The 26519-nt window shown below is 38.0% G+C and overlaps 1 protein-coding gene across 11 annotated transcripts in view; it reads right to left on the reverse strand.

Annotated features, from left to right (window-relative positions):
* Nucleotides 1-26519, reverse strand: part of LOC139976171 (uncharacterized) — a 192145-nt gene that overhangs the window by 132175 nt on the left and 33451 nt on the right. For 4 of the 11 annotated variants that reach the window (XM_071984664.1, XM_071984663.1, XM_071984662.1 and 1 more), the window contains 7 exons: nucleotides 12476-25933; nucleotides 10205-12109; nucleotides 8201-8398; nucleotides 7082-7183; nucleotides 5792-5919; nucleotides 4940-5174; nucleotides 3062-3226 (listed from right to left, as the gene is read on the reverse strand). In XM_071984664.1, the coding sequence (XP_071840765.1) occupies nucleotides 3062-3226; nucleotides 4940-5174; nucleotides 5792-5919; nucleotides 7082-7183; nucleotides 8201-8398; nucleotides 10205-12109; nucleotides 12476-25933 (16191 nt within the window). Of the gene's footprint in view, nucleotides 1-585; nucleotides 1108-1642; nucleotides 1990-3061; nucleotides 3227-4939; nucleotides 5175-5791; nucleotides 5920-7081; nucleotides 7184-8200; nucleotides 8399-10204; nucleotides 12110-12475; nucleotides 25934-26519 lie in introns of all 11 variants that reach the window. The other 7 variants (XM_071984672.1, XM_071984665.1, XM_071984671.1 and 4 more) reach the window with 7 other exon arrangements.

A 26519-nucleotide genomic window follows, 5' to 3' on the forward strand; every position in this document is an offset into this window, starting at 1 on the left:
AATTGGAAAAGGAAATGAGGAATTTAACATTAAAGTGCAGGTAGATGGATTTAATGTAGTCTAGCTCACCCAGTGATATCATCAGCAATATCTATGATGGTAGGTTACCAATGAAGGCTTTACTTTTTGATTCTACTTAACAAGATTGCATATGCTAGCCTGATGGTGTACATAATACATACAGTAGATACATCATGATTTCTGTTCAAGCAAGGGGAATGGGGGGGGGGGGTGGACATGCTGACTAATTTGAATATCTAATTGCAACATTTTGATATTTTTATTGTTGCCATCTTCTTGGCTCTAACGAAAATAAAAATTCTTTTCATCTTCATCGCAGATAATTCTCCCTAACACAACAATGCTACCATGAATAGCGCCCTCACAAACCTGTCCTGCAATGTGATGGGGCTGTGTATGGGGTCACCTTTGGCATGTTACTATACGGGTCGTTTCAGATGCTTTTGGTAAGTCCTGGATTTCACTTCAAAAATTGTGTCAAATATATCAAAATTAATTTATTTTGAGAGCACCTATTGTCATATGCTAGTACTGAAATGGCAATCTTCCAACAAATTAACTCACCAAATTGTGGTCAGTTTGACCAGAAGACGAGGCAGAATCATTTAAATTATATGTAAGACAACAATCACTCCGTGAAGATTTATGATGAGGACAATAAACCTTTCGCACTTTCTCATCGAGAGGTTTTCTTTGGCTTCTTTCTTCATCTATGTCATGAACATCTCTCTCTTGTATCCTAATATCTATATCATCAGTGTCTGCTGGTTCCAGAATTGATGGTGGTCTCCTTCCATAATCATCCTCATAGATATAATACAAATTATCAATTCCCTGATGATCAGCTCTCGATGTTCTATGAGCAGTGGGTTTAGTTGGCCTCTGTCTAATTCCTTCTCTTCTTCCAGCAGGGATTGCTGCCGATGATCCACCTCTGCGTTCCTCTTGAGGCAGGTAATACGACATCCTCTGTCCCAATGATCTATCATTATCAGGTATAACTTCTGCTGCCTCTTCACTGCTATGATCACGTTCAGGAGTGGAAGATTCCTTAGAACCAGCAATTGATAAGGTGGAGTGATAATCCTATTAACAATGAAGAGAACAGATAAGTCAGATTCTGGTTAATGGCATGAAAGATTTATGAAATTAATTTGTGAAATCAGTTAATATATTATCACATATGTTATCACAAATATTATCAATATATTATCACATTAATATCTTGTATGTTCTCACCAATATTATCTTGTATTATATACATCACATATATTATCTCGTCTTATATCACATATATTATCTCGTATTATGTCACATATATTACCACATATTATGTCACATTATTACCACATATGTTATCATATACATTATCACGTATATTATCACATATATTATAAGCGTTTTCTTCTGGAGTAGAAAAATTAGACCAAGATAATAATAAGGATACTTTGTTGCTATCACGAGATGACTGTAATCAAATTAATAATTTTAACTGTGATTTTCTTTGGCCTGGGTTACATAAATGTGATTCTGTTTAAACCAATAAACATCTCACATATAAATGTTTTTTACTGTCCTCTTCTGCAATCCTAAACACTAGCAAACATACTGAGATTCATACCACAGGCAGTGCTCGTTGTAGATACTCCAGGAGACTCTGTAGTCTATCATCATCTTCACTATTGTAGGAGGAACTGCTGGAATCACTTCCCACACTAGCGGCAACTTCTCCGTCCAGGATATCTTGTTCAAAGAAGAGAGGTATTTCCGGATCTTTCTTAGCTTCTTCTGTCGTCTGACGTTTATAATTTAAAAGGTAGACACTGGGGTGGTCATTTGGAGTATAGGTCTCTGATCTCTCTGGTGTCTTACAGCAGGCAAGAAGCACGTACAGACAAATCAGGATTAGGAGTATGGGCAAAAATACTGCACATAAAGTAATAGCTAATACAGGCTTCCAGAAAGGTGCTGTAAGAAGGAGAATAAGAAAATTAATAAATATTCAACACTTTTAAACAAGTTTAAGCAAGCTTGCAAACACTATAACTTCTAGTCTGTTAACATTCAGTGCATTAAACACTTCTTCTTTGAGGGTTCAGGACAACTTGTCCCACCTACACATACTATTTAAAAAAAAAACGAAGCAATATCTGTGAATAAGTAAGATGAAAATTGATCTTAAAGCCTTCAATTGATTTCAGCTATTACCCACTGTCCATGCGAGAGTACAGCACGGATACCATCATCAATGGAGTGACTTTGCTAATTCTGTATATTATGCAGTAGAACATAGCTATTGGCCATGCTAGTTTTGGTGGTGTTAGTTGAAGAGGATAGGTTGTACAACAACGTTTCAGGGAGAAAGTGTAAAACACCCTTCATAGGACCGTAGATGGCCCTTGCATCCACTCTTCCATCTGCAGTTCTTGATCTTACAAGGACCTTTAGAGCATCGATAATGCTAACGTCACATGCATACACTGTTTGAATTATATAAGGTTAAAGCCTACCAGACAGCAGTTAGCATAGGATAAACATCAGCTTAATGTGTTAACAGCTTTTTGTCTGATGTAACAAGTTAAGCATAATTATCTTATTCTTTTATGGTGCTTTCCATGGATAGTGCTGAACAACCTACCCACCCCTCTACACACCCACCAGCCCCCCCCCAAAGAAAAACAGAAAAAGAACAAAAATATATTTAAAACCAAATGAATGACCAAATAATAGCGACATTAAGGCCAAAAAGGTGGTGAAGCACATATTGCATTATGCAATAACTTTCCCTCATTAGGTGCAAATATGTAAAATATTTTATTTTTATTCTCGATGTAAACTTCACCAATTTCAAGTTGAATTTCATTTGAAAGCATTCAACAGAACTTCATTGAACTTGGTTTCATTTTATTTTAAGTTTTACTAAGTTTAATACTGAGCAAAGTTATGCATTAGAGCTGTCTGCATGTAAAACTGATCTATACTATCTTCACCAGACACCATTAACTCCTTCCAGTTTTCTATACATAATATTTGGCCTTACCTGGTTTCTGAACAAATCTGCAGTCCCTGCCTCTCGATCCATCCGGAGAAAAGTCTTCTGTACCATTGATGCATTCACACGTATAACGATAACCATCATTTTGACATGTTGCCAATACAGAACATGTGTCAATATGGAAACCACACCAATCCAAGTTTGCTGTGTCTGAATAAGTCAATGAATGACAAGATAAACAAAAACGAAGTGAATTTTACAATAATGACTCAAATCAGATGATAAATAATAGACTTATAAATCATGCTTTCATGAATAGAGTGAGTTCAAAAGATTGATATTGATGGTACAGAACGAAGAAAATTACACATATGTATGCTTTTAAAACCCCGGTGGTTGCACAGGTTATCCGGGGTACCCACCCAATGCTCTACTACCCGGTTCCTAATTTGTTACCCGAATCCTTTAAATGTGTTTATTGAATGTTTATATTCCTTTTCTTTTACTTTTTAAGAAGTTTAAAAATGTTTCGAAAACTACAAATTTTTATTGATAACAGGTTAATTGAAAGAAACAATTCCAAATTGAAATTAACGAAAATGTATGAACATGGACACATTGTCAGAGAAAAATACACTTGATATATTATAGCATTCAATTTGCAATATATTGAAAATAGCTATACCAGAAGGTAAATAGACAAATTTCTGGGTACGTGGATACCCGACGGGTAAGAGCCTCGGGTACCCAGTTCCCAATTTTTGGTACCCGTGTAAAACACTATAAAACCCTGAATATTTGTTTATAGTAAACAACATGTCTGTACAATGGATACTCCATGTATAGGTGGCATTACTGTAAATCTAAATATGGGTTTTATTGTGACACAGGGTCATCCATACATTGGATTACCAACACAGAAAATACATGAGTGTGTTTGATATATATGACATATGCATGTGGTTGTGCAAGATTTCCTTACTTAATTAGGATAGCTTAGGCTATGATGCTTTTATTTAAGCACTGCTGACCCTTGACCCTTAACCTCCACCAACATGCACAAATGAAAAAAATACTACACCTACAAAACAATTAGACTACAAACAAAGATGTAAATAACTGGTTTAATCATTCACATATAAATATGAAAACAAATTAAAGTTAATAACAGAGCTAGTTTGATATTTGCTTCCCTTTATTTTTATTTTACCATTCCTCCTCACCTTTCAACATCTCCCCTAATCCCCATTAATCCCCACATCAATACCCCCCCCCCCCAAGTAACCACAAGGAAAGATGTTATGTAAGATTGATTGTTTTCTCCCACTTTCTGAAGTTTCAAAACTATGGTTAATTTACCGTATAATAACTGGATGGTTTAATTATCACTATTTTAACATTTAGTGACAGTTTTTTTAGGATTAGCATGATCAAAGATAAGTGCGCATGTATATATTACATTAGCATGATCAACTATAAGCGTGCATGTATATATAACATACCATTAGCATGATCAAATATAAGTGCTCATGTATATATTACATACCATTAGCATGATCAAAGATAAGTGCGCATGTATATATTACATTAGCATGATCAAATATAAGTGCTCATGTATATATTACATTAGCATGATCAAAGATAAGTGCTCATGTATATATTACATTAGCATGATCAAAGATAAGTGCGCATGTATATATTACATACCATTAGCATGATCAAAGATAAGTGCTCATGTATATTTACATACTATTAGCATGATCAAATATAAGTGCTCATGGATATTTACATACTATTAGCATGATCAAATATAAGTGCTCATGAATATTTACATACTATTAGCATGATCAAATATTGTGCTCATGAATATATTACATACTATTAGCATGATCAAATATAAGTGCACATGTATATACTACATACCATTCATTGAAAAAGATTGTATATCAATGGTCAGATTTGTACTTGGTAAGGTATTCAAAATTCCATTCGCTCTTGTTTCATTGATGATAATTTGGTTGACTGTGGACGCATTGACTGCATCATTCTTTAAAGTGAGAAGATAGTCGACATGTATACTTCCTTCCCTCAACTGAAGTACCTCATTACGAATGTAGGTTTGGGAGGTTAAGGAATGATTCCTCACTGCTGTTTCAATCTACAAAGGACAAAAAGAAACAGAAAAGTTCAGCACAAAATCTTTCCTTATTGCTTGATCATTTAAATAATTCAACGGTTGCAGTTGTATCCTTGATTTAATGTCAGTTACATTCCATATATGACATGTGTATAGTATAATACGAGACCTTCCATAATGTTTCAATCTTTTTGTTTTGTGTGCTTGAAATTAATAGTATGTGTGGTAAATTTAAGCATTAAGTGATAATCATGCAATGTCGAAATTTAATGAAAGTTAATATGAGAAATTTTATCAAAAAGAAAATTAAATTTAGCACTATAGAAAGAGCAAAACAAAGGCTAACTTTAAATTATTACAAAAATGACATAAAAGATGGCCAGCTCTGTAAAGTGTTTGATCAAAGGTGTTGAACTGTCCTGATGTGTGTAGCCAGGGGAAGTGAGGGGGGGGGGGTGGGGTAGGGTAGGGTGAAAGGATATACCATTCCCTAATTGAAGCAATTGAACCATGCAGCTATGTACATCGAGTAATTGAGATTTACAAATTAGATGTAATCTGCAGTGGGATTATCTGCCGAATGTTAGGCCTAAATGTTGCTTGATGTTTTAGATAATGTAAGAGTACATTCATAATACCCCTCTTCGAATCTCATTTGTCAGCTTTTCTACTTTATCCGGGCCATTGACATCACACTGTGAGTCCAGATGAGCCGGCAACGTGTCCTCTAACAGGATGATGAAGGAACCTTTCAGATGATATGTTTCTGTGAAAATATTCAGAAAAGTAAGATCAAACTATGATATATATATTCATCTCTAATTTTTTTTTTTTTTTGTGATGGAGGGGGGGGGGGGGGAGTACATTGCAACTTAAGTTCATTCATACTTTTGCTACATTTGCTGATTCTTAAATATGCTTCTGAAAATGTGACAATTCTTATCATCAACTTCTATTGTGCATATACTCTTACACTAGCCCCCTTATAAACAAGATAGCTCACATTCCTATTTAAGAAATATAAATATTTCATGAGCCAAACAATTTTGTTGATACCATTTTTTCATGGAGAATTTGGGGTACCTTACCTCATACCGAAATCTGCTAACCAGTCAGCAAGCCCATTCCCTATCTGGATATGTACTCGGTTTGGCTAAAATATGCTAATTAACCCAGAAAGCCGGTTGGCTTAGTTATTCCTTAATTGCCACATTTTTGATAGATGTCAATAAGATACTTAATTCTACTGACCAAGAGGGAGCTTCATACCACAAAGTATGAATTGCAACCAAGCAGCACTTTTTGAGTTATCGTGTTTACAGAGTTTTCACACTTTGATCTCTGTTGACCTCAAATGACCTTTGCCCTCTAAACATTTCAATGGGGTTCTTGTACTCATCAAGCTTAATCTTCGTACCAATTATAAAAATCAACCTCGAGGTACTTTTGAGTTATCATTTTTACAAGGTTTTTAGACCTTTACCAAATTTGACTGCAAATGAAGATAGACCCCATCACTCAAAATAGTGTAGTCTACTAACCAAGAGGATCTACATACCAGGTATGAACTTCACAAAGATGGAAGTTTTGAGTTATCGTGTTTAAAGATTTGGCAATGATATGCAATGAGCAAAGTTTATTGGCATTTGAAGGAAACAAGACACAACATGTTAAGTTCCAAAACTCATTGTCCCCTCCCCCACCCACCCCTAACATATGAATGCTTCATGAGGGTTGCAAAAATAGGATTATTACATTAAGTACACATTTTGAATGCAATGAATGATTGTCTTGAAGTATATTCTGATGAACTAACTTGAGGAAAGTGCAAAGTTAATATAATCTGTAATTAAATGGATAGCAAAACTGAAAACTGAAGTTCAATTTCAAACTTCCAAATAGAGTATTTTGGATACAATAAAAAATACCTCGGCATTCTTCATCCAGCCAGAAGCGTTTGTCACAAACACACGCTGGTTGGCCGTTGATAATGTCACACCTCCTCCGTGGTCCACATTCTAAATTGCATTCTGCTCAGCAAAAGAAAATGTAAAAGAAACTAAAAAATATCAACAAACCCAGATAAGATTTGACATGGGCATGAGAAATTGATCACACTTTTAAAAAAACTGAGAAAATAACTGACTCATTGTTCATTCTGGATGTCATTTTTTACTTTTGAGCAAATCCATGAAATACATGATATATATATATCATAATAAGTCATCATAATAAAGACAGTTGTGCTCCTTCCAGTCAAAGATCATGACTTCCGGACACTCCTAGAATGACCAAACTCCGGAAAGAAGATAAACATTGTGGTCCTATTTATGCCATCCGGACACAGTAAAACTTTCAATCAACAATGAAGACTCCCAAGGCTCCAAAACAGCAAAAAGTTACATAAAACAGTGTTTGAAACTTGTCAGGACACTAACCGGACAAGATTTACAAAAGTTAAAACTTTGGAAATCCTGAAAACGCAATAAGACGTAACAAGTACCTTTCAGAGCTATATCCCATATCAATCAAATTTACACATCATGGTTATTTTTCATTTTGATTGTGACTTTTATCATCTTACGCAACAAGACACTGCCATGTGGCTGCATATGGTAAGACTAAAGATCCATTAGTCACATGACTTGTTAATGGTAAAAAGTGCCTTCATTTGATCAGTGCATGGGGTTATTGATGCCACTGTAGCATTAATACAGCTGTTACTCAGTTCTATTTATCAGGGATGAGCCTAGGGTAAAAAAAAAATCATGTAACTTAACAAAAATTGCGGTATAGGCTCCACTTTGTGTATGCTACAGTGTGTTAGGATAATATTTTCATCTTTTGACAATCTGCTGAAACATCATCCAGCTCTGCAAAACTGTGCATAAGGATTTTGAATATTAAATAAGTCTATTTTCAGCAAGTAATTTTCAAATTTAAATTAACGTTTTTTTAGTTATCAACAATCTTAAAACTTATAGTACTAAGATATCATTTGAAATATTTCAAATATCAGCAACTAATTTCTAGTAACACACACGTACCTTGACATTCTGGTAAACGATCAGGAGTCAGTTTGCCTCCACAACACACTGTCTTGTGAATGCTGCTTTCTGACAATACATAGCCATTGATGCAACCGTAATGGATAGTTTCATTATGGTCATAAAACTCCCTCTGGACTCTACTGTTTGCAGATATGTGGTAAGCATATTCATTTGGCAAAGTGACTTGACACTGACCTGCAATTTCATGAAATCAAAGTAGATCACAAATAATTTCAATAAGCCACATATATTGCTTCCAATTTGAACTGGAAAGCAGTTAAAGCAAAGATCATTAACAAATATGGATGCTATACATATTTTAAGAATCTTCTTTACAAATTGAAATACTGTAGTATAAACGGCAGCTTCCAATTTCCGGTAAAACATGAATAGATGACAGAAATGTCAGGTATCTATCAATCTTTTGCCTGAATAAAATTAATAAAAAATAAAATAAGTGCTAAAGAGAACTCCATTATAGGTTAATATACTCATATATATCAATAGGTATATACCATATATGTGAAAATATACCCATATGATAAGTGCACATACCATATCTGAAGATATGCTATTTGATAAGTGTACTATATGTCCACATAACATATGTGAAGAGATACCATATGATAAGTGTACTATATATCCACATACCATATGTGAAGATATACTGTACGATAAGTGTACTATATGTCCACATAACATATGTGAAGATATACCATATGATAAGTGTTCTTTATATCCACATACCATATGTGAAGATATCCCATATGATAAGTACTATATATCCACATACCATATGTAAAGATATACCGTACGATAAGTGCACATACCATATCTGAAGAAACCATATGATTTGTTAAGACCTAAAATATCAATGTGCACATACCATGTGACTTGACTCAATATACAGCCTGTTCAGTAAATGAATATTTGCCTCATCAACTACAGCAAAAGCATATACCATATTGAGTTCAAGATTGGTATTGATTCTGGGGGAGGGAACTTAGGGTGTTAAACAAAATTAAAGCTTGGTTGAACTGCATACTTTGGATTCCCACATTTGCCAGTAGAACACCACTTTTGGTGTCATGGAGGTGTCATAGTAAACCACATAGTCACACTCATAAGAAATGAAGCATGGAAAGTTTGTAGATTGAAAAGTTTGTAAATGGTTTGTATAGTTTCTGAATTGTATTTATGATACTGACAAGTCAACATAATTTTATGTGAGTCCACAAGATGCCTACTCTTTATCTAATGGGTGAAGTATTATTTTCAGAGGTCAAAATCTGACAATGTTGTGAGCATGTTAATACCAAAAATAAAACTTGGAGTGCAAAACTCTAACATTTGTTGACATCAAATGACATTTAACTCTCCCCCCCCTTAAAATGAAACAAAAATTTAAAAAGCCCATAGGGTTTTTGCACTGGCTAAGATGGATTCACATTCCTGGAATGAAGTTCATTCGAGCTTTGCTTTTGGAATACTTTATAAAGTTTCTAAACTGTGATGTCTGTTGACATCAATGACTTTGCTCTCAAGAAATAAATCCAAGTTTACTCCCTGAGTTATGTGGCCATGGTATTCAGACTTTGGATAGTAGTGACCAAAATGACATTGACCTCCCAATAAAAATGAAAGGGCAGGTTCTTACTCTCACTACAGTAAAACCACCAACAAATTATTAAGTTCATCCAAGCTTCCAGTCTAGAGCTTAACATGTTTACATCAAATGCACAAAATTAGCCTTAAAGTTCACCAATAGTGCAGACATATTGATTATGAAGGTTATTAGTACCATGTAGATTTTGAGTTACCATTCTCACAAGTCAGTTTAACACAATTCAAAAAGATTTGAAACATCACAATCAAATATGAAAATATGCTTCAGGTCTGTGAAATAAAAATATAATTTGAGATACTATAGTAGACGTCTTAGCAAACATGGTGATGCAACATCAGTAGTGGAATGAAAAGTGGAACATGTCACTGTCTAACCTGTTTCTTCCAAAGTTACTACAGTTGTTGCTGGTTCAATTGATGCATCTGTCTCTATTTCAACTTTGGTGGAACTTCCTTCACTTGTTGATGAAATGAGAGTACCTTGTTCAGTACTTTCTGCAGGAGAGGATGGTGTCTCAGTGGTGATGATTCCTTTGGTACTGGAGGCAACCTCCTGACTTATCTTTGTAAAAGGAGATATTGTACCATCAGCAGTGGAATGAAAGGTAGTAGCTGCTGTAGATGACTCTGTAACGGTACTTTCTGTTGCAGTGGAATGTTCCTGAGTGGTTACTTCTGAACTTGCTGAAATCCCAGTAGAAAACACATCACTAGTTATAACCTCTGATGTTGATTCAGTTGTTTTTTCTTCCAAAGTTAATGCAGTTGTTGTTGGTATGGTTGATGCATCTGTCTCTATTTCCACTTTGGTGGAACTTCCTTCACTTGTTGATGAAATGAGAGTACCTTGTTCAGTACTTTCTGCAGAAGAGGATGGTGTCTCAGTGGTGACGATTCCTTTGGTACTGGAGGCAACCTCCTGACTTATCTTTGTAAAAGGAGATATTGTACCATCAGTAGTGGAATGAAAGGTAGTAGCTGCTTTAGATGACTCTGTAACAGTACTTTCTGTTGCAGTGGAATGTTCCTGAGTGGTTACTTCTGAACTTGCTGAAATCCCAGTAGAAAACACATCACTAGTTATAACCTCTGATGTTGATTCAGTTGTTTTTTCTTCCAAAGTTAATGCAGTTGTTGTTGGTATGGTTGATGCATCTGTCTCTATTTCAACTCTGGTGGAACCTCCTTCACTTGTTGATGAAATGACAGTACCTTGTTCAGTACTTTCTGCAGAAGAGGATGGTGTCTCAGTGGTGATGATTCCTTTGGTACTGGAGGCAACCTCCTGACTTATCTTTGTAAAAGGAGATATTGTACCATCAGTAGTGGAATGAAAGGTAGTAGCTGCTTTAGATGACTCTGTAACAGTACTTTCTGTTGCAGTGGAATGTTCCTGAGTGGTTACTTCTGAACTTGCTGAAATCCCAGTAGAAAACACATCACTAGTTATAACCTCTGATGTTGATTCAGTTGTTTTTTCTTCCAAAGTTAATGCAGTTGTTGTTGGATTGGTTGATGCATCTGTCTCTATTTCAACTCTGGTGGAACCTCCTTCACTTGTTGATGAAATGACAGTACCTTGTTCAGTACTTTCTGCAGAAGAGGATGGTGTCTCAGTGGTGACGATTCCTTTGGTACTGGAGGCAACCTCCTGACTTATCTTTGTAAAAGGAGATATTGTACCATCAGTAGTGGAATGAAAGGTAGTAGCTGCTTTAGATGACTCTGTAACAGTACTTTCTGTTGCAGTGGAATGTTCCTGAGTGGTTACTTCTGAACTTGCTGAAATCCCAGTAGAAAACACATCACTAGTTATAACCTCTGATGTTGATTCAGTTGTTTTTTCTTCCAAAGTTACTGCAGTTGTTGTTGGATTGGTTGATGCATCTGTCTCTATTTCAACTCTGGTGGAACCTCCTTCACTTGTTGATGAAATGACAGTACCTTGTTCAGTACTTTCTGCAGAAGAGGATGGTGTCTCAGTGGTGATGATTCCTTTGGTACTGGAGGCAACCTCCTGACTTATCTTTGTAAAAGGAGATATTGTACCATCAGTAGTGGAATGAAAGGTAGTAGCTGCTTTAGATGACTCTGTAACAGTACTTTCTGTTGCAGTGGAATGTTCCTGAGTGGTTACTTCTGAACTTGCTGAAATCCCAGTAGTAAACACATCACTAGTTATAACCTCTGATGTTGATTCAGTTGTTTTTTCTTCCAAAGTTACTGCAGTTGTTGTTGGATTGGTTGATGCATCTGTCTCTATTTCAACTTTGGTGGAACCTCCTTCACTTGTTGATGAAATGACAGTACCTTGTTCAGTACTTTCTACAGAAGAGGATGGTGTCTCAGTGGTGATGATTCCTTTGGTACTGGAGGCAACCTCCTGACTTATCTTTGTAAAAGGAGATATTGTACCATCAGCAGTGGAATGAAAGGTAGTAGCTGCTGTAGATGACTCTGTAACGGTACTTTCTGTTGCAGTGGAATGTTCCTGAGTGGTTACTTCTGAACTTGATGAAATCCCAGCAGTAAACACATCACTAGTTATAACCTCTGATGTTGATTCAGTTGTTTTTTCTTCCAAAGTTACTGCAGTTGTTGTTGGATTGGTTGATGCATCTGTCTCTATTTCCACTTTGGTGGAACCTCCTTCACTTGTTGATGAAATGACAGTACCTTGTTCAGTACTTTCTGCAGAAGAGGATGGTGTCTCAGTGGTGATGATTCCTTTGGTACTGGAGGCAACCTCCTGACTTATCTTTGTAAAAGGAGATATTGTACCATCAGTAGTGGAATGAAAGGTAGTAGCTGCTTTAGATGACTCTGTAACAGTACTTTCTGTTGCAGTGGAATGTTCCTGAGTGGTTACTTCTGAACTTGCTGAAATCCCAGTAGAAAACACATCACTAGTTATAACCTCTGATGTTGATTCAGTTGTTTTTTCTTCCAAAGTTACTGCAGTTGTTGTTGGATTGGTTGATGCATCTGTCTCTATTTCAACTTCGGTGGAACCTCCTTCACTTGTTGATGAAATGACAGTACCTTGTTCAGTACTTTCTGCAGAAGAGGATGGTGTCTCAGTGGTGATGATTCCTTTGGTACTGGAGGCAACCTCCTGACTTATCTTTGTAAAAGGAGATATTGTACCATCAGCAGTGGAATGAAAGGTAGTAGCTGCTGTAGATGACTCTGTAACAGTACTTTCTGTTGCAGTGGAATGTTCCTGAGTGGTTACTTCTGAACGTGCTGAAATCCCAGTAGAAAACACATCACTAGTTATAACCTCTGATGTTGATTCAGTTGTTTTTTCTTCCAAAGTTAATGCAGTTGTTGTTGGTATGGTTGATGCATCTGTCTCTATTTCCACTTTGGTGGAACTTCCTTCACTTGTTGATGAAATGAGAGTACCTTGTTCAGTACTTTCTGCAGAAGAGGATGGTGTCTCAGTGGTGACGATTCCTTTGGTACTGGAGGCAACCTCCTGACTTATCTTTGTAAAAGGAGATATTGTACCATCAGTAGTGGAATGAAAGGTAGTAGCTGCTTTAGATGACTCTGTAACAGTACTTTCTGTTGCAGTGGAATGTTCCTGAGTGGTTACTTCTGAACTTGCTGAAATCCCAGTAGAAAACACATCACTAGTTATAACCTCTGATGTTGATTCAGTTGTTTTTTCTTCCAAAGTTACTGCAGTTGTTGTTGGATTGGTTGATGCATCTGTCTCTATTTCAACTTTGGTGGAACCTCCTTCACTTGTTGATGAAATGACAGTACCTTGTTCAGTACTTTCTGCAGAAGAGGATGGTGTCTCAGTGGTGATGATTCCTTTGGTACTGGAGGCAACCTCCTGACTTATCTTTGTAAAAGGAGATATTGTACCATCAGCAGTGGAATGAAAGGTAGTAGCTGCTGTAGATGACTCTGTAACAGTACTTTCTGTTGCAGTGGAATGTTCCTGAGTGGTTACTTCTGAACTTGCTGATATCCCAGTAGAAAACACATCACTAGTTATAACCTCTGATGTTGATTCAGTTGTTTTTTCTTCCAAAGTTAATGCAGTTGTTGTTGGTATGGTTGATGCATCTGTCTCTATTTCCACTTTGGTGGAACTTCCTTCACTTGTTGATGAAATGACAGTACCTTGTTCAGTACTTTCTGCAGAAGAGGATGGTGTCTCAGTGGTGATGATTCCTTTGGTACTGGAGGCAACCTCCTGACTTATCTTTGTAAAAGGAGATATTGTACCATCAGTAGTGGAATGAAAGGTAGTAGCTGCTTTAGATGACTCTGTAACAGTACTTTCTGTTGCAGTGGAATGTTCCTGAGTGGTTACTTCTGAACTTGCTGAAATCCCAGTAGAAAACACATCACTAGTTATAACCTCTGATGTTGATTCAGTTGTTTTTTCTTCCAAAGTTACTGCAGTTGTTGTTGGATTGGTTGATGCATCTGTCTCTATTTCAACTCTGGTGGAACCTCCTTCACTTGTTGATGAAATGACAGTACCTTGTTCAGTACTTTCTGCAGAAGAGGATGGTGTCTCAGTGGTGATGATTCCTTTGGTACTGGAGGCAACCTCCTGACTTATCTTTGTAAAAGGAGACATTGTACCATCAGTAGTGGAATGAAAGGTAGTAGCTGCTTTAGATGACTCTGTAACAGTACTTTCTGTTGCAGTGGAATGTTCCTGAGTGGTTACTTCTGAACTTGCTGAAATCCCAGTAGTAAACACATCACTAGTTATAACCTCTGATGTTGATTCAGTTGTTTTTTCTTCCAAAGTTACTGCAGTTGTTGTTGGATTGGTTGATGCATCTGTCTCTATTTCAACTTTGGTGGAACCTCCTTCACTTGTTGATGAAATGACAGTACCTTGTTCAGTACTTTCTACAGAAGAGGATGGTGTCTCAGTGGTGATGATTCCTTTGGTACTGGAGGCAACCTCCTGACTTATCTTTGTAAAAGGAGATATTGTACCATCAGCAGTGGAATGAAAGGTAGTAGCTGCTGTAGATGACTCTGTAACGGTACTTTCTGTTGCAGTGGAATGTTCCTGAGTGGTTACTTCTGAACTTGATGAAATCCCAGCAGTAAACACATCACTAGTTATAACCTCTGATGTTGATTCAGTTGTTTTTTCTTCCAAAGTTACTGCAGTTGTTGTTGGATTGGTTGATGCATCTGTCTCTATTTCAACTTTGGTGGAACCTCCTTCACTTGTTGATGAAATGACAGTACCTTGTTCAGTACTTTCTGCAGAAGAGGATGGTGTCTCAGTGGTGATGATTCCTTTGGTACTGGAGGCAACCTCCTGACTTATCTTTGTAAAAGGAGATATTGTACCATCAGTAGTGGAATGAAAGGTAGTAGCTGCTTTAGATGACTCTGTAACAGTACTTTCTGTTGCAGTGGAATGTTCCTGAGTGGTTACTTCTGAACTTGCTGAAATCCCAGTAGAAAACACATCACTAGTTATAACCTCTGATGTTGATTCAGTTGTTTTTTCTTCCAAAGTTACTGCAGTTGTTGTTGGATTGGTTGATGCATCTGTCTCTATTTCAACTTCGGTGGAACCTCCTTCACTTGTTGATGAAATGACAGTACCTTGTTCAGTACTTTCTGCAGAAGAGGATGGTGTCTCAGTGGTGATGATTCCTTTGGTACTGGAGGCAACCTCCTGACTTATCTTTGTAAAAGGAGATATTGTACCATCAGCAGTGGAATGAAAGGTAGTAGCTGCTGTAGATGACTCTGTAACGGTACTTTCTGTTGCAGTGGAATGTTCCTGAGTGGTTACTTCTGAACTTGCTGAAATCCCAGTAGAAAACACATCACTAGTTATAACCTCTGATGTTGATTCAGTTGTTTTTTCTTCCAAAGTTAATGCAGTTGTTGTTGGTATGGTTGATGCATCTGTCTCTATTTCCACTTTGGTGGAACTTCCTTCACTTGTTGATGAAATGAGAGTACCTTGTTCAGTACTTTCTGCAGAAGAGGATGGTGTCTCAGTGGTGACGATTCCTTTGGTACTGGAGGCAACCTCCTGACTTATCTTTGTAAAAGGAGATATTGTACCATCAGTAGTGGAATGAAAGGTAGTAGCTGCTTTAGATGACTCTGTAACAGTACTTTCTGTTGCAGTGGAATGTTCCTGAGTGGTTACTTCTGAACTTGCTGAAATCCCAGTAGAAAACACATCACTAGTTATAACCTCTGATGTTGATTCAGTTGTTTTTTCTTCCAAAGTTACTGCAGTTGTTGTTGGATTGGTTGATGCATCTGTCTCTATTTCAACTTTGGTGGAACCTCCTTCACTTGTTGATGAAATGACAGTACCTTGTTCAGTACTTTCTGCAGAAGAGGATGGTGTCTCAGTGGTGATGATTCCTTTGGTACTGGAGGCAACCTCCTGACTTATCTTTGTAAAAGGAGATATTGTACCATCAGCAGTGGAATGAAAGGTAGTAGCTGCTGTAGATGACTCTGTAACAGTACTTTCTGTTGCAGTGGAATGTTCCTGAGTGGTTACTTCTGAACTTGCTGATATCCCAGTAGAAAACACATCACTAGTTATAACCTCTGATGTTGATTCAGTTGTTTTTTCTTCCAAAGTTAATGCAGTTGTTGTTGGTATGGTTGATGCATCTGTCTCTATTTCCACTTTGGTGGAACTTCCTTCACTTGTTGATGAAATGACAGTACCTTGTTCAGTACTTTCTGCAGAAGAGGATGGTGTCTCAGTGGTGATGATTCCTTTGGTGCTGGAGGCAACCTCCTGACTTATCTTTGTAAAAGGAGATATTGTACCATCAGTAGTGGAATGAAAGGTAGTAGCTGCTTTAGATGACTCTGTAACAGTACTTTCTGTTGCAGTGGAATGTTCCTGAGTGGTTACTTCTGAACTTGCTGAAATCCCAGTAGTAAACACATCACTAGTTATAACCTCTGATGTTGATTCAGTTGTTTTTTCTTCCAAAGTTACTGCAGTTGTTGTTGGATTGGTTGATGCATCTGTCTCTATTTCAACTTTGGTGGAACCTCCTTCACTTGTTGATGAAATGACAGTACCTTGTTCAGTACTTTCTGCAGAAGAGGATGGTGTCTCAGTGGTGATGATTCCTTTGGTACTGGAGGCAACCTCCTGACTTATCTTTGTAAAAGGAGATATTGTACCATCAGTAGTGGAATGAAAGGTAGTAGCTGCTTTAGATGACTCTGTAACAGTACTTTCTGTTGCAGTGGAATGTTCCTGAGTGGTTACTTCTGAACTTGCTGAAATCCCAGTAGAAAACACATCACTAGTTATAACCTCTGATGTTGATTCAGTTGTTTTTTCTTCCAAAGTTACTGCAGTTGTTGTTGGATTGGTTGATGCATCTGTCTCTATTTCAACTTTGGTGGAACCTCCTTCACTTGTTGATGAAATGACAGTACCTTGTTCAGTACTTTCTGCAGTAGAGGATGGTGTCTCAGTGGTGATGATTCCTTTGGTACTGGAGGCAACCTCCTGACTTATCTTTGTAAAAGGAGATATTGTACCATCAGTAGTGGAATGAAAGGTAGTAGCTGCTTTAGATGACTCTGTAACAGTACTTTCTGTTGCAGTGGAATGTTCCTGAGTGGTTACTTCTGAACTTGCTGAAATCCCAGTAGAAAACACATCACTAGTTATAACCTCTGATGTTGATTCAGTTGTTTTTTCTTCCAAAGTTACTGCAGTTGTTGTTGGATTGGTTGATGCATCTGTCTCTATTTCAACTTTGGTGGAACCTCCTTCACTTGTTGATGAAATGACAGTACCTTGTTCAGTACTTTCTGCAGAAGAGGATGGTGTCTCAGTGGTGATGATTCCTTTGGTACTGGAGGCAACCTCCTGACTTATCTTTGTAAAAGGAGATATTGTACCATCAGCAGTGGAATGAAAGGTAGTAGCTGCTGTAGATGACTCTGTAACGGTACTTTCTGTTGCAGTGGAATGTTCCTGAGTGGTTACTTCTGAACTTGCTGAAATCCCAGTAGAAAACACATCACTAGTTATAACCTCTGATGTTGATTCAGTTGTTTTTTCTTCCAAAGTTAATGCAGTTGTTGTTGGTATGGTTGATGCATCTGTCTCTATTTCCACTTTGGTGGAACTTCCTTCACTTGTTGATGAAATGAGAGTACCTTGTTCAGTACTTTCTGCAGAAGAGGATGGTGTCTCAGTGGTGACGATTCCTTTGGTACTGGAGGCAACCTCCTGACTTATCTTTGTAAAAGGAGATATTGTACCATCAGTAGTGGAATGAAAGGTAGTAGCTGCTTTAGATGACTCTGTAACAGTACTTTCTGTTGCAGTGGAATGTTCCTGAGTGGTTACTTCTGAACTTGCTGAAATCCCAGTAGAAAACACATCACTAGTTATAACCTCTGATGTTGATTCAGTTGTTTTTTCTTCCAAAGTTACTGCAGTTGTTGTTGGATTGGTTGATGCATCTGTCTCTATTTCAACTTTGGTGGAACCTCCTTCACTTGTTGATGAAATGACAGTACCTTGTTCAGTACTTTCTGCAGAAGAGGATGGTGTCTCAGTGGTGATGATTCCTTTGGTACTGGAGGCAACCTCCTGACTTATCTTTGTAAAAGGCGATATTGTACCATCAGCAGTGGAATGAAAGGTAGTAGCTGCTGTAGATGACTCTGTAACGGTACTTTCTGTTGCAGTGGAATGTTCCTGAGTGGTTACTTCTGAACTTGCTGAAATCCCAGTAGAAAACACATCACTAGTTATAACCTCTGATGTTGATTCAGTTGTTTTTTCTTCCAAAGTTAATGCAGTTGTTGTTGGTATGGTTGATGCATCTGTCTCTATTTCCACTTTGGTGGAACTTCCTTCACTTGTTGATGAAATGAGAGTACCTTGTTCAGTACTTTCTGCAGAAGAGGATGGTGTCTCAGTGGTGACGATTCCTTTGGTACTGGAGGCAACCTCCTGACTTATCTTTGTAAAAGGAGATATTGTACCATCAGCAGTGGAATGAAAGGTAGTAGCTGCTGTAGATGACTCTGTAACAGTACTTTCTGTTGCAGTGGAATGTTCCTGAGTGGTTACTTCTGAACTTGCTGATATCCCAGTAGAAAACACATCACTAGTTATAACCCCTGATGTTGATTCAGTTGTTTTTTCTTCCAAAGTTAATGCAGTTGTTGTTGGTATGGTTGATGCATCTGTCTCTATTTCCACTATGGTGGAACTTCCTTCACTTGTTGATGAAATGAGAGTACCTTGTTCAGTACTTTCTGCAGAAGAGGATGGTGTCTCAGTGGTGATGATTCCTTTGGTACTGGAGGCAACCTCCTGACTTATCTTTGTAAAAGGAGATATTGTACCATCAGTAGTGGAATGAAAGGTAGTAGCTGCTTTAGATGACTCTGTAACAGTACTTTCTGTTGCAGTGGAATGTTCCTGGGTGGTTACTTCTGAACTTGCTGAAATCCCAGTAGTAAACACATCACTAGTTATAACCTCTGATGTTGATTCAGTTGTTTTTTCTTCCAAAGTTACTGCAGTTGTTGTTGGATTGGTTGATGCATCTGTCTCTATTTCAACTTTGGTGGAACCTCCTTCACTTGTTGATGAAATGACAGTAACTTGTTCAGTACTTTCTGCAGAAGAGGATGGTGTCTCAGTGGTGATGATTCCTTTGGTACTGGAGGCAACCTCCTGACTTATCTTTGTAAAAGGAGATATTGTACCATCAGTAGTGGAATGAAAGGTAGTAGCTGCTTTAGATGACTCTGTAACAGTACTTTCTGTTGCAGTGGAATGTTCCTGAGTGGTTACTTCTGAACTTGCTGAAATCCCAGTAGAAAACACATCACTAGTTATAACCTCTGATGTTGATTCAGTTGTTTTTTCTTCCAAAGTTACTGCAGTTGTTGTTGGATTGGTTGATGCATCTGTCTCTATTTCAACTTTGGTGGAACCTCCTTCACTTGTTGATGAAATGACAGTACCTTGTTCAGTACTTTCTGCAGAAGAGGATGGTGTCTCAGTGGTGATGATTCCTTTGGTACTGGAGGCAACCTCCTGACTTATCTTTGTAAAAGGAGATATTGTACCATCAGTAGTGGAATGAAAGGTAGTAGCTGCTGTAGATGACTCTGTAACAGTACTTTCTGTTGCAGTGGAATGTTCCTGAGTGGTTACTTCTGAACTTGCTGAAATCCCAGTAGAAAACACATCACTAGTTATAACCTCTGATGTTGATTCAGTTGTTTTTTCTTCCAAAGTTAATGCAGTTGTTGTTGGATTGGTTGATGCATCTGTCTCTATTTCAACTCTGGTGGAACCTCCTTCACTTGTTGATGAAATGACAGTACCTTGTTCAGTACTTTCTGCAGAAGAGGATGGTGTCTCAGTGGTGACGATTCCTTTGGTACTGGAGGCAACCTCCTGACTTATCTTTGTAAAAGGAGATATTGTACCATCAGTAGTGGAATGAAAGGTAGTAGCTGCTTTAGATGACTCTGTAACAGTACTTTCTGTTGCAGTGGAATGTTCCTGAGTGGTTACTTCTGAACTTGATGAAATCCCAGTAGAAAGCACATCACAAGTTATAACCTGTGATGTTGATTCAGTTGTTCTTTCTTCCAAAGTTAATGCAGTTGTTGTTGGTATGGTTGATGCATCTGTCTCTATTTCCACTATGGTGGAACTTCCTTCACTTGTTGATGAAATGACAGTACCTTGTTCAGTACTTTCTGCAGAAGAGGATGGTGTCTCAGTGGTGATGATTCCTTTGGTACTGGAGGCAACCTCCTGGCTTATCTTTGTAAAAGGAGATATTGTACCATCAGTAGTGGAATGAAAGGTAGCAGCTGCTGTAGATGACTCTGTAACAGTACTTTCTGTTGCAGTGGAATGTTCCTGAGTGGTTACTTCTGAACTTGATGAAATCCCAGTAGAAAACACATCACTAGTTATAACCTCTGATGTTGATTCAGTTGTTTTTTCTTCCAAAGTTAATGCAGTTGTTGTTGGTATGGTTGATGCATCTGTCTCTATTTCCACTATGGTGGAACTTCCTTCACTTGTTGATGAAATGACAGTACCTTGTTCAGTACTTTCTGCAGAAGAGGATGGTGTCTCAGTGGTGATGATTCCTTTGGTACTGGAGGCAACCTCCTGACTTATCTTTGTAAAAGGAGATATTGTACCATCAGTAGTGGAATGAAAGGTAGTAGCTGCTGTAGATGACTCTGTAACAGTACTTTCTGTTGCAGTGGAATGTTCCTGAGTGGTTACTTCTGAACTTGATGAAATCCCAGTAGAAAACACATCACTAGTTATAACCTCTGATGTTGATTCAGTTGTTTTTTCTTCCAAAGTTAATGCAGTTGTTGTTGGTATGGTTGATGCATCTGTCTCTATTTCCACTATGGTGGAACTTCCTTCACTTGTTGATGAAATGAGAGTACCTTGTTCAGTACTTTCTGCAGAAGAGGATGGTGTCTCAGTGGTGATGATTCCTTTGGTACTGGAGGCAACCTCCTGACTTATCTTTGTAAAAGGAGATATTGTACCATCAGTAGTGGAATGAAAGGTAGTAGCTGCTGTAGATGACTCTGTAACAGTACTTTCTGTTGCAGTGGAATGTTCCTGAGTGGTTACTTCTGAACTTGCTGAAATCCCAGTAGAAAACACATCACTAGTTATAACCTCTGATGTTGATTCAGTTGTTTTTTCTTCCAAAGTTACTATAGTTCTTGCTGGAGTGGTTGATGCATCTGTCTCTATTTCAACTTTGGTGGAACTTCCTTCACTTGTTGATGAAATGAGAGTACCTTGTTCAGTACTTTCTGCAGAAGAGGATGGTGTCTCAGTGGTGATGATTCCTTTGGTACTGGAGGCAACCTCCTGACTTATCTTTGTAAAAGGAGATATTGTACCATCAGTAGTGGAATGAAAGGTAGTAGCTGCTGTAGATGACTCTGTAACAGTACTTTCTGTTGCAGTGGAATGTTCCTGAGTGGTTACTTCTGAACTTGCTGAAATCCCAGTAGAAAACACATCACTAGTTATAACCTCTGATGTTGATTCAGGTGTTTTTTGTTCCAAAGTTACTACAGTTGTTGGTATGGTTGATGCATCTGTCTCTATTTCCACTTTGGTGGAACTTCCTTCACTTGTTGATGAAATTAGAGTACCTTGTTCAGTACTTTCTGCAGAAGAGGACGGTGTCTCAGTGGTGATGATTCCTTTGGTACTGGAGGCAACCTCCTGACTTATCTTTGTAAAAGGAGATATTGTACCATCAGTAGTGGAATAAAAGGTAGTAGCTGCTGTAGATGACTCAGTAACAGTACTTTCTGTTGCAGTGGAATGTTCCTGAGTGGTTACTTCTGAACTTGCTGAAATCCCAGTAGAAAACACATCACTAGATATAACCTCTGATGTTGATACAGGTGTTGTTTCTTCCAAAGTTACTACAGTTGTTGTTGGTATGGTTGATGCATCTGTCTCTATTTCAACTTTGGTGGAACTTCGTTCACTTGTTGATGAAATGAGAGTACCTTGTTCAGTACTTTCTGCAGGAGAGGATGGTGTCTCAGTGGTGATGATTCCTTTGGTACTGGAGGCAACCTCCTGACTTATCTTTGTAAAAGGAGATATTGTACCATCAGTAGTGGAATGAAAGGTAGTAGCTGCTGTAGATGACTCTGTAACAGTACTTTCTGTTGCAGTGGAATGTTCCTGAGTGGTTACTTCTGAACTTGCTGAAATCCCAGTAGAAAACACATCACTAGTTATAACCTCTGATGTTGATTCAGTTGTTTTTTCTTCCAAAGTTACTACAGTTGTTGTTGGTATGGTTGATGCATCTGTCTCTATTTCCACTTTGGTGGAACTTCCTTCACTTGTTGATGAAATGAGAGTACCTTGTTCAGTACTTTCTGCAGAAGAGGATGGTGTCTCAGTGGTGACGATTCCTTTGGTACTGGAGGCAACCTCCTGACTTATCTTTGTAAAAGGAGATATTGTACCATCAGCAGTGGAATGAAAGGTAGTAGCTGCTGTAGATGACTCTGTAACAGTACTTTCTGTTGCAGTGGAATGTTCCTGAGTGGTTACTTCTGAACTTGCTGAAATCCCAGTAGAAAACACATCACTAGTTATAACCTCTGATGTTGATTCAGTTGTTTTTTCTTCCAAAGTTACTATAGTTCTTGCTGGAGTGGTTGATGCATCTGTCTCTATTTCAACTTTGGTGGAACTTCCTTCAGTTGTTGATGAAATGAGAGTACCTTGTTCAGTACTTTCTGCAGAAGAGGATGGTGTCTCAGTGGTGATGATTCCTTTGGTACTGGAGGCAACCTCCTGACTTATCTTTGTAAAAGGAGATATTGTACCATCAGTAGTGGAATGAAAGGTAGTAGCTGCTGTAGATGACTCTGTAACAGTACTTTCTGTTGCAGTGGAATGTTCCTGAGTGGTTACTTCTGAACTTGCTGAAATCCCAGTAGAAAACACATCACTAGTTATAACCTCTGATGTTGATTCAGGTGTTTTTTGTTCCAAAGTTACTACAGTTGTTGGTATGGTTGATGCATCTGTCTCTATTTCCACTTTGGTGGAACTTCCTTCACTTGTTGATGAAATTAGAGTACCTTGTTCAGTACTTTCTGCAGAAGAGGACGGTGTCTCAGTGGTGATGATTCCTTTGGTACTGGAGGCAACCTCCTGACTTATCTTTGTAAAAGGAGATATTGTACCATCAGTAGTGGAATAAAAGGTAGTAGCTGCTGTAGATGACTCAGTAACAGTACTTTCTGTTGCAGTGGAATGTTCCTGAGTGGTTACTTCTGAACTTGCTGAAATCCCAGTAGAAAACACATCACTAGATATAACCTCTGATGTTGATACAGGTGTTGTTTCTTCCAAAGTTACTACAGTTGTTGTTGGTATGGTTGATGCATCTGTCTCTATTTCAACTTTGGTGGAACTTCGTTCACTTGTTGATGAAATGAGAGTACCTTGTTCAGTACTTTCTGCAGGAGAGGATGGTGTCTCAGTGGTGATGATTCCTTTGGTACTGGAGGCAACCTCCTGACTTATCTTTGTAAAAGGAGATATTGTACCATCAGTAGTGGAATGAAAGGTAGTAGCTGCTGTAGATGACTCTGTAACAGTACTTTCTGTTGCAGTGGAATGTTCCTGAGTGGTTACTTCTGAACTTGCTGAAATCCCAGTAGAAAACACATCACTAGTTATAACCTCTGATGTTGATTCAGTTGTTTTTTCTTCCAAAGTTACTACAGTTGTTGTTGGTATGGTTGATGCATCTGTCTCTATTTCCACTTTGGTGGAACTTCCTTCACTTGTTGATGAAATGAGAGTACCTTGTTCAGTACTTTCTGCAGAAGAGGATGGTGTCTCAGTGGTGATGATTCCTTTGGTACTGGAGGCAACCTCCTGACTTATCTTTGTAAAAGGAGATATTGTACCATCAGTAGTGGAATAAAAGGTAGTAGCTGCTATAGATGACTCAGTAACAGTACTTTCTGTTGCAGTGGAATGTTCCTGAGAGGTTACTTCTGAACTTGCTGAAATCCCAGTAGAAAACACATCACTAGATATAACCTCTGATGTTGATACAGGTGTTGTTTCTTCCAAAGTTACTACAGTTGTTGTTGGTATGGTTGATGCATCTGTCTCTATTTCAACTTTGGTGGAACTTCCTTCACTTGTTGATGAAATGAGAGTACCTTGTTCAGTACTTTCTGCAGAAGAGGATGGTGTCTCAGTGGTGATGATTCCTTTGGTACTGGAGGCAACATCCTGACTTATCTTTGTAAAAGGAGATATTGTACCATCAGTAGTGGAATGAAAGGTAGTAGCTGCTTTAGATGACTCTGTAACAGTACTTTCTGTTGCAGTTGAATGTTCCTGAGTGGTTACTTCTGAACTTGCTAAAATCCCAGTAGAAAACACATCACTAGTTATGACCTCTGATGTTGATTCAGTTGTTTTTTCTTCAAAGGATACTATAGTTCTTGTTGGTATGGTTGATGCATCTGTCTCTATTTCAACTTTGGTGGAACTTCCTTCACTTGTTGATGAAATGAAAATACCTTGTTCAGTACTTTCTGCAGAAGAGGATGGTGTCTCAGTGGTGATGATTCCTTTGGTACTGGAGGCAACCTCCTGACTTATCTTTGTAAAAGGAGATATTGTACCATCAGTAGTGGAATGAAAGGTAGTAGCTGCTGTAGATGACTCTGTAACAGTACTTTCTGTTGCAGTGGAATATTCCTGAGTGGTTACTTCTGAACTTGCTAAAATCCCAGTAGAAAACACATCACTAGTTATAACCTCTGATGTTGATTCAGTTGTTTTTTCTTCCAAAGTTACTATAGTTGTTGTTGGATTGGTTGATGCATCTGTCTCTATTTCCACTTTGGTGGAACTTCCTTCACTTGTTGATGAAATTAGAGTACCTTGTTCAGTACTTTCTGCAGAAGAGGATGGTGTCTCAGTGGTGATGATTCCTTTGGTACTGGAGGCAACCTCCTGACTTATCTTTGTAAAAGGAGATATTGTACCATCAGTAGTGGAATGAAAGGTAGTAGCTGCTGTAGATGACTCTGTAACAGTACTTTCTGTTGCAGTGGAATATTCCTGAGTGGTTACTTCGGAACTTGCTAAAATCTCAGTAGAAAACACATCACTAGTTATAACCTCTGATGTTGATTCAGGTGTTGTTTCTTCCAAAGTTACTACAGTTGTTGTTGGTATGGTTGATGCATCAGTCTCTATTTCCACTTTGGTGGAACTTCCTTCACTTGTTGATGAAATTAGAGTACTTTCATCAGTACTTCCTGCAGAAGAGGATGGTTTCTCAGTGGTGATGATCCCTTCTGTACTAGAGGCAACCTCCTGACTTATTTTTGGCGAAGGAGGTATTGTATCATCAGTAGTGGAATGAAATATAGTACCTGCTGTAGATGACTCTGTAACAGTACTTTCTGTTGATTTGAAATGTTCCTCAGTGGTTCTTTCCGAACTTGTACCTCCATAGATACTTCTATACTTTCTATCAATGGTTGATAGAAAGGTGGTACCTGATGATGTCACATACAAACCATCAAAGGAAGAGTGTTACAGCTAACAAAAACCAAAAATAAATGGAAATGGGACAGGGCACCACTAGTTCATACTTCACTCACATAGAGCATTCATTGAACTGCTTTCAACGAACATAACAATCAGGTGGCGTATGGGATATAATGATTTAATTGCAACCACCTGTACATTGCTAAAAGATACACATTTTTTGCATTTTCTGTGCTTAGTAATCTGACTTTAATCAAACTTATCCATTTTCATGACGGTCAATTCTGCCTATAGAAAAACAGTACTCCCAAATTCACTCGGGCATTAATAATTTGTTTCTTGCTAGCATAAACTACCCCATGTACTGCCATAAGGATTCATCCTTGACCACAACTAATTAATTGAGCAGCCACCTGATTGTAAAAACAAGTGCTCTAATGGCCAGCACTACTTTCCTGTGTGAAGACAAATTTGGCTTGATCCCTGAAAGAGTACACTGAGTTTCATCATCAATTTATGCAGAGGAGTGTTCAGTATGGCTAGCATAACCATTCACGTAGATATTCAATCTCCCCTATTCTTGGCCAACAACAG

This window comes from Apostichopus japonicus, chromosome 11 (genome assembly GCF_037975245.1).
Source record: "Apostichopus japonicus isolate 1M-3 chromosome 11, ASM3797524v1, whole genome shotgun sequence".
Taxonomy (NCBI): domain Eukaryota; kingdom Metazoa; phylum Echinodermata; class Holothuroidea; order Aspidochirotida; family Stichopodidae; genus Apostichopus; species Apostichopus japonicus.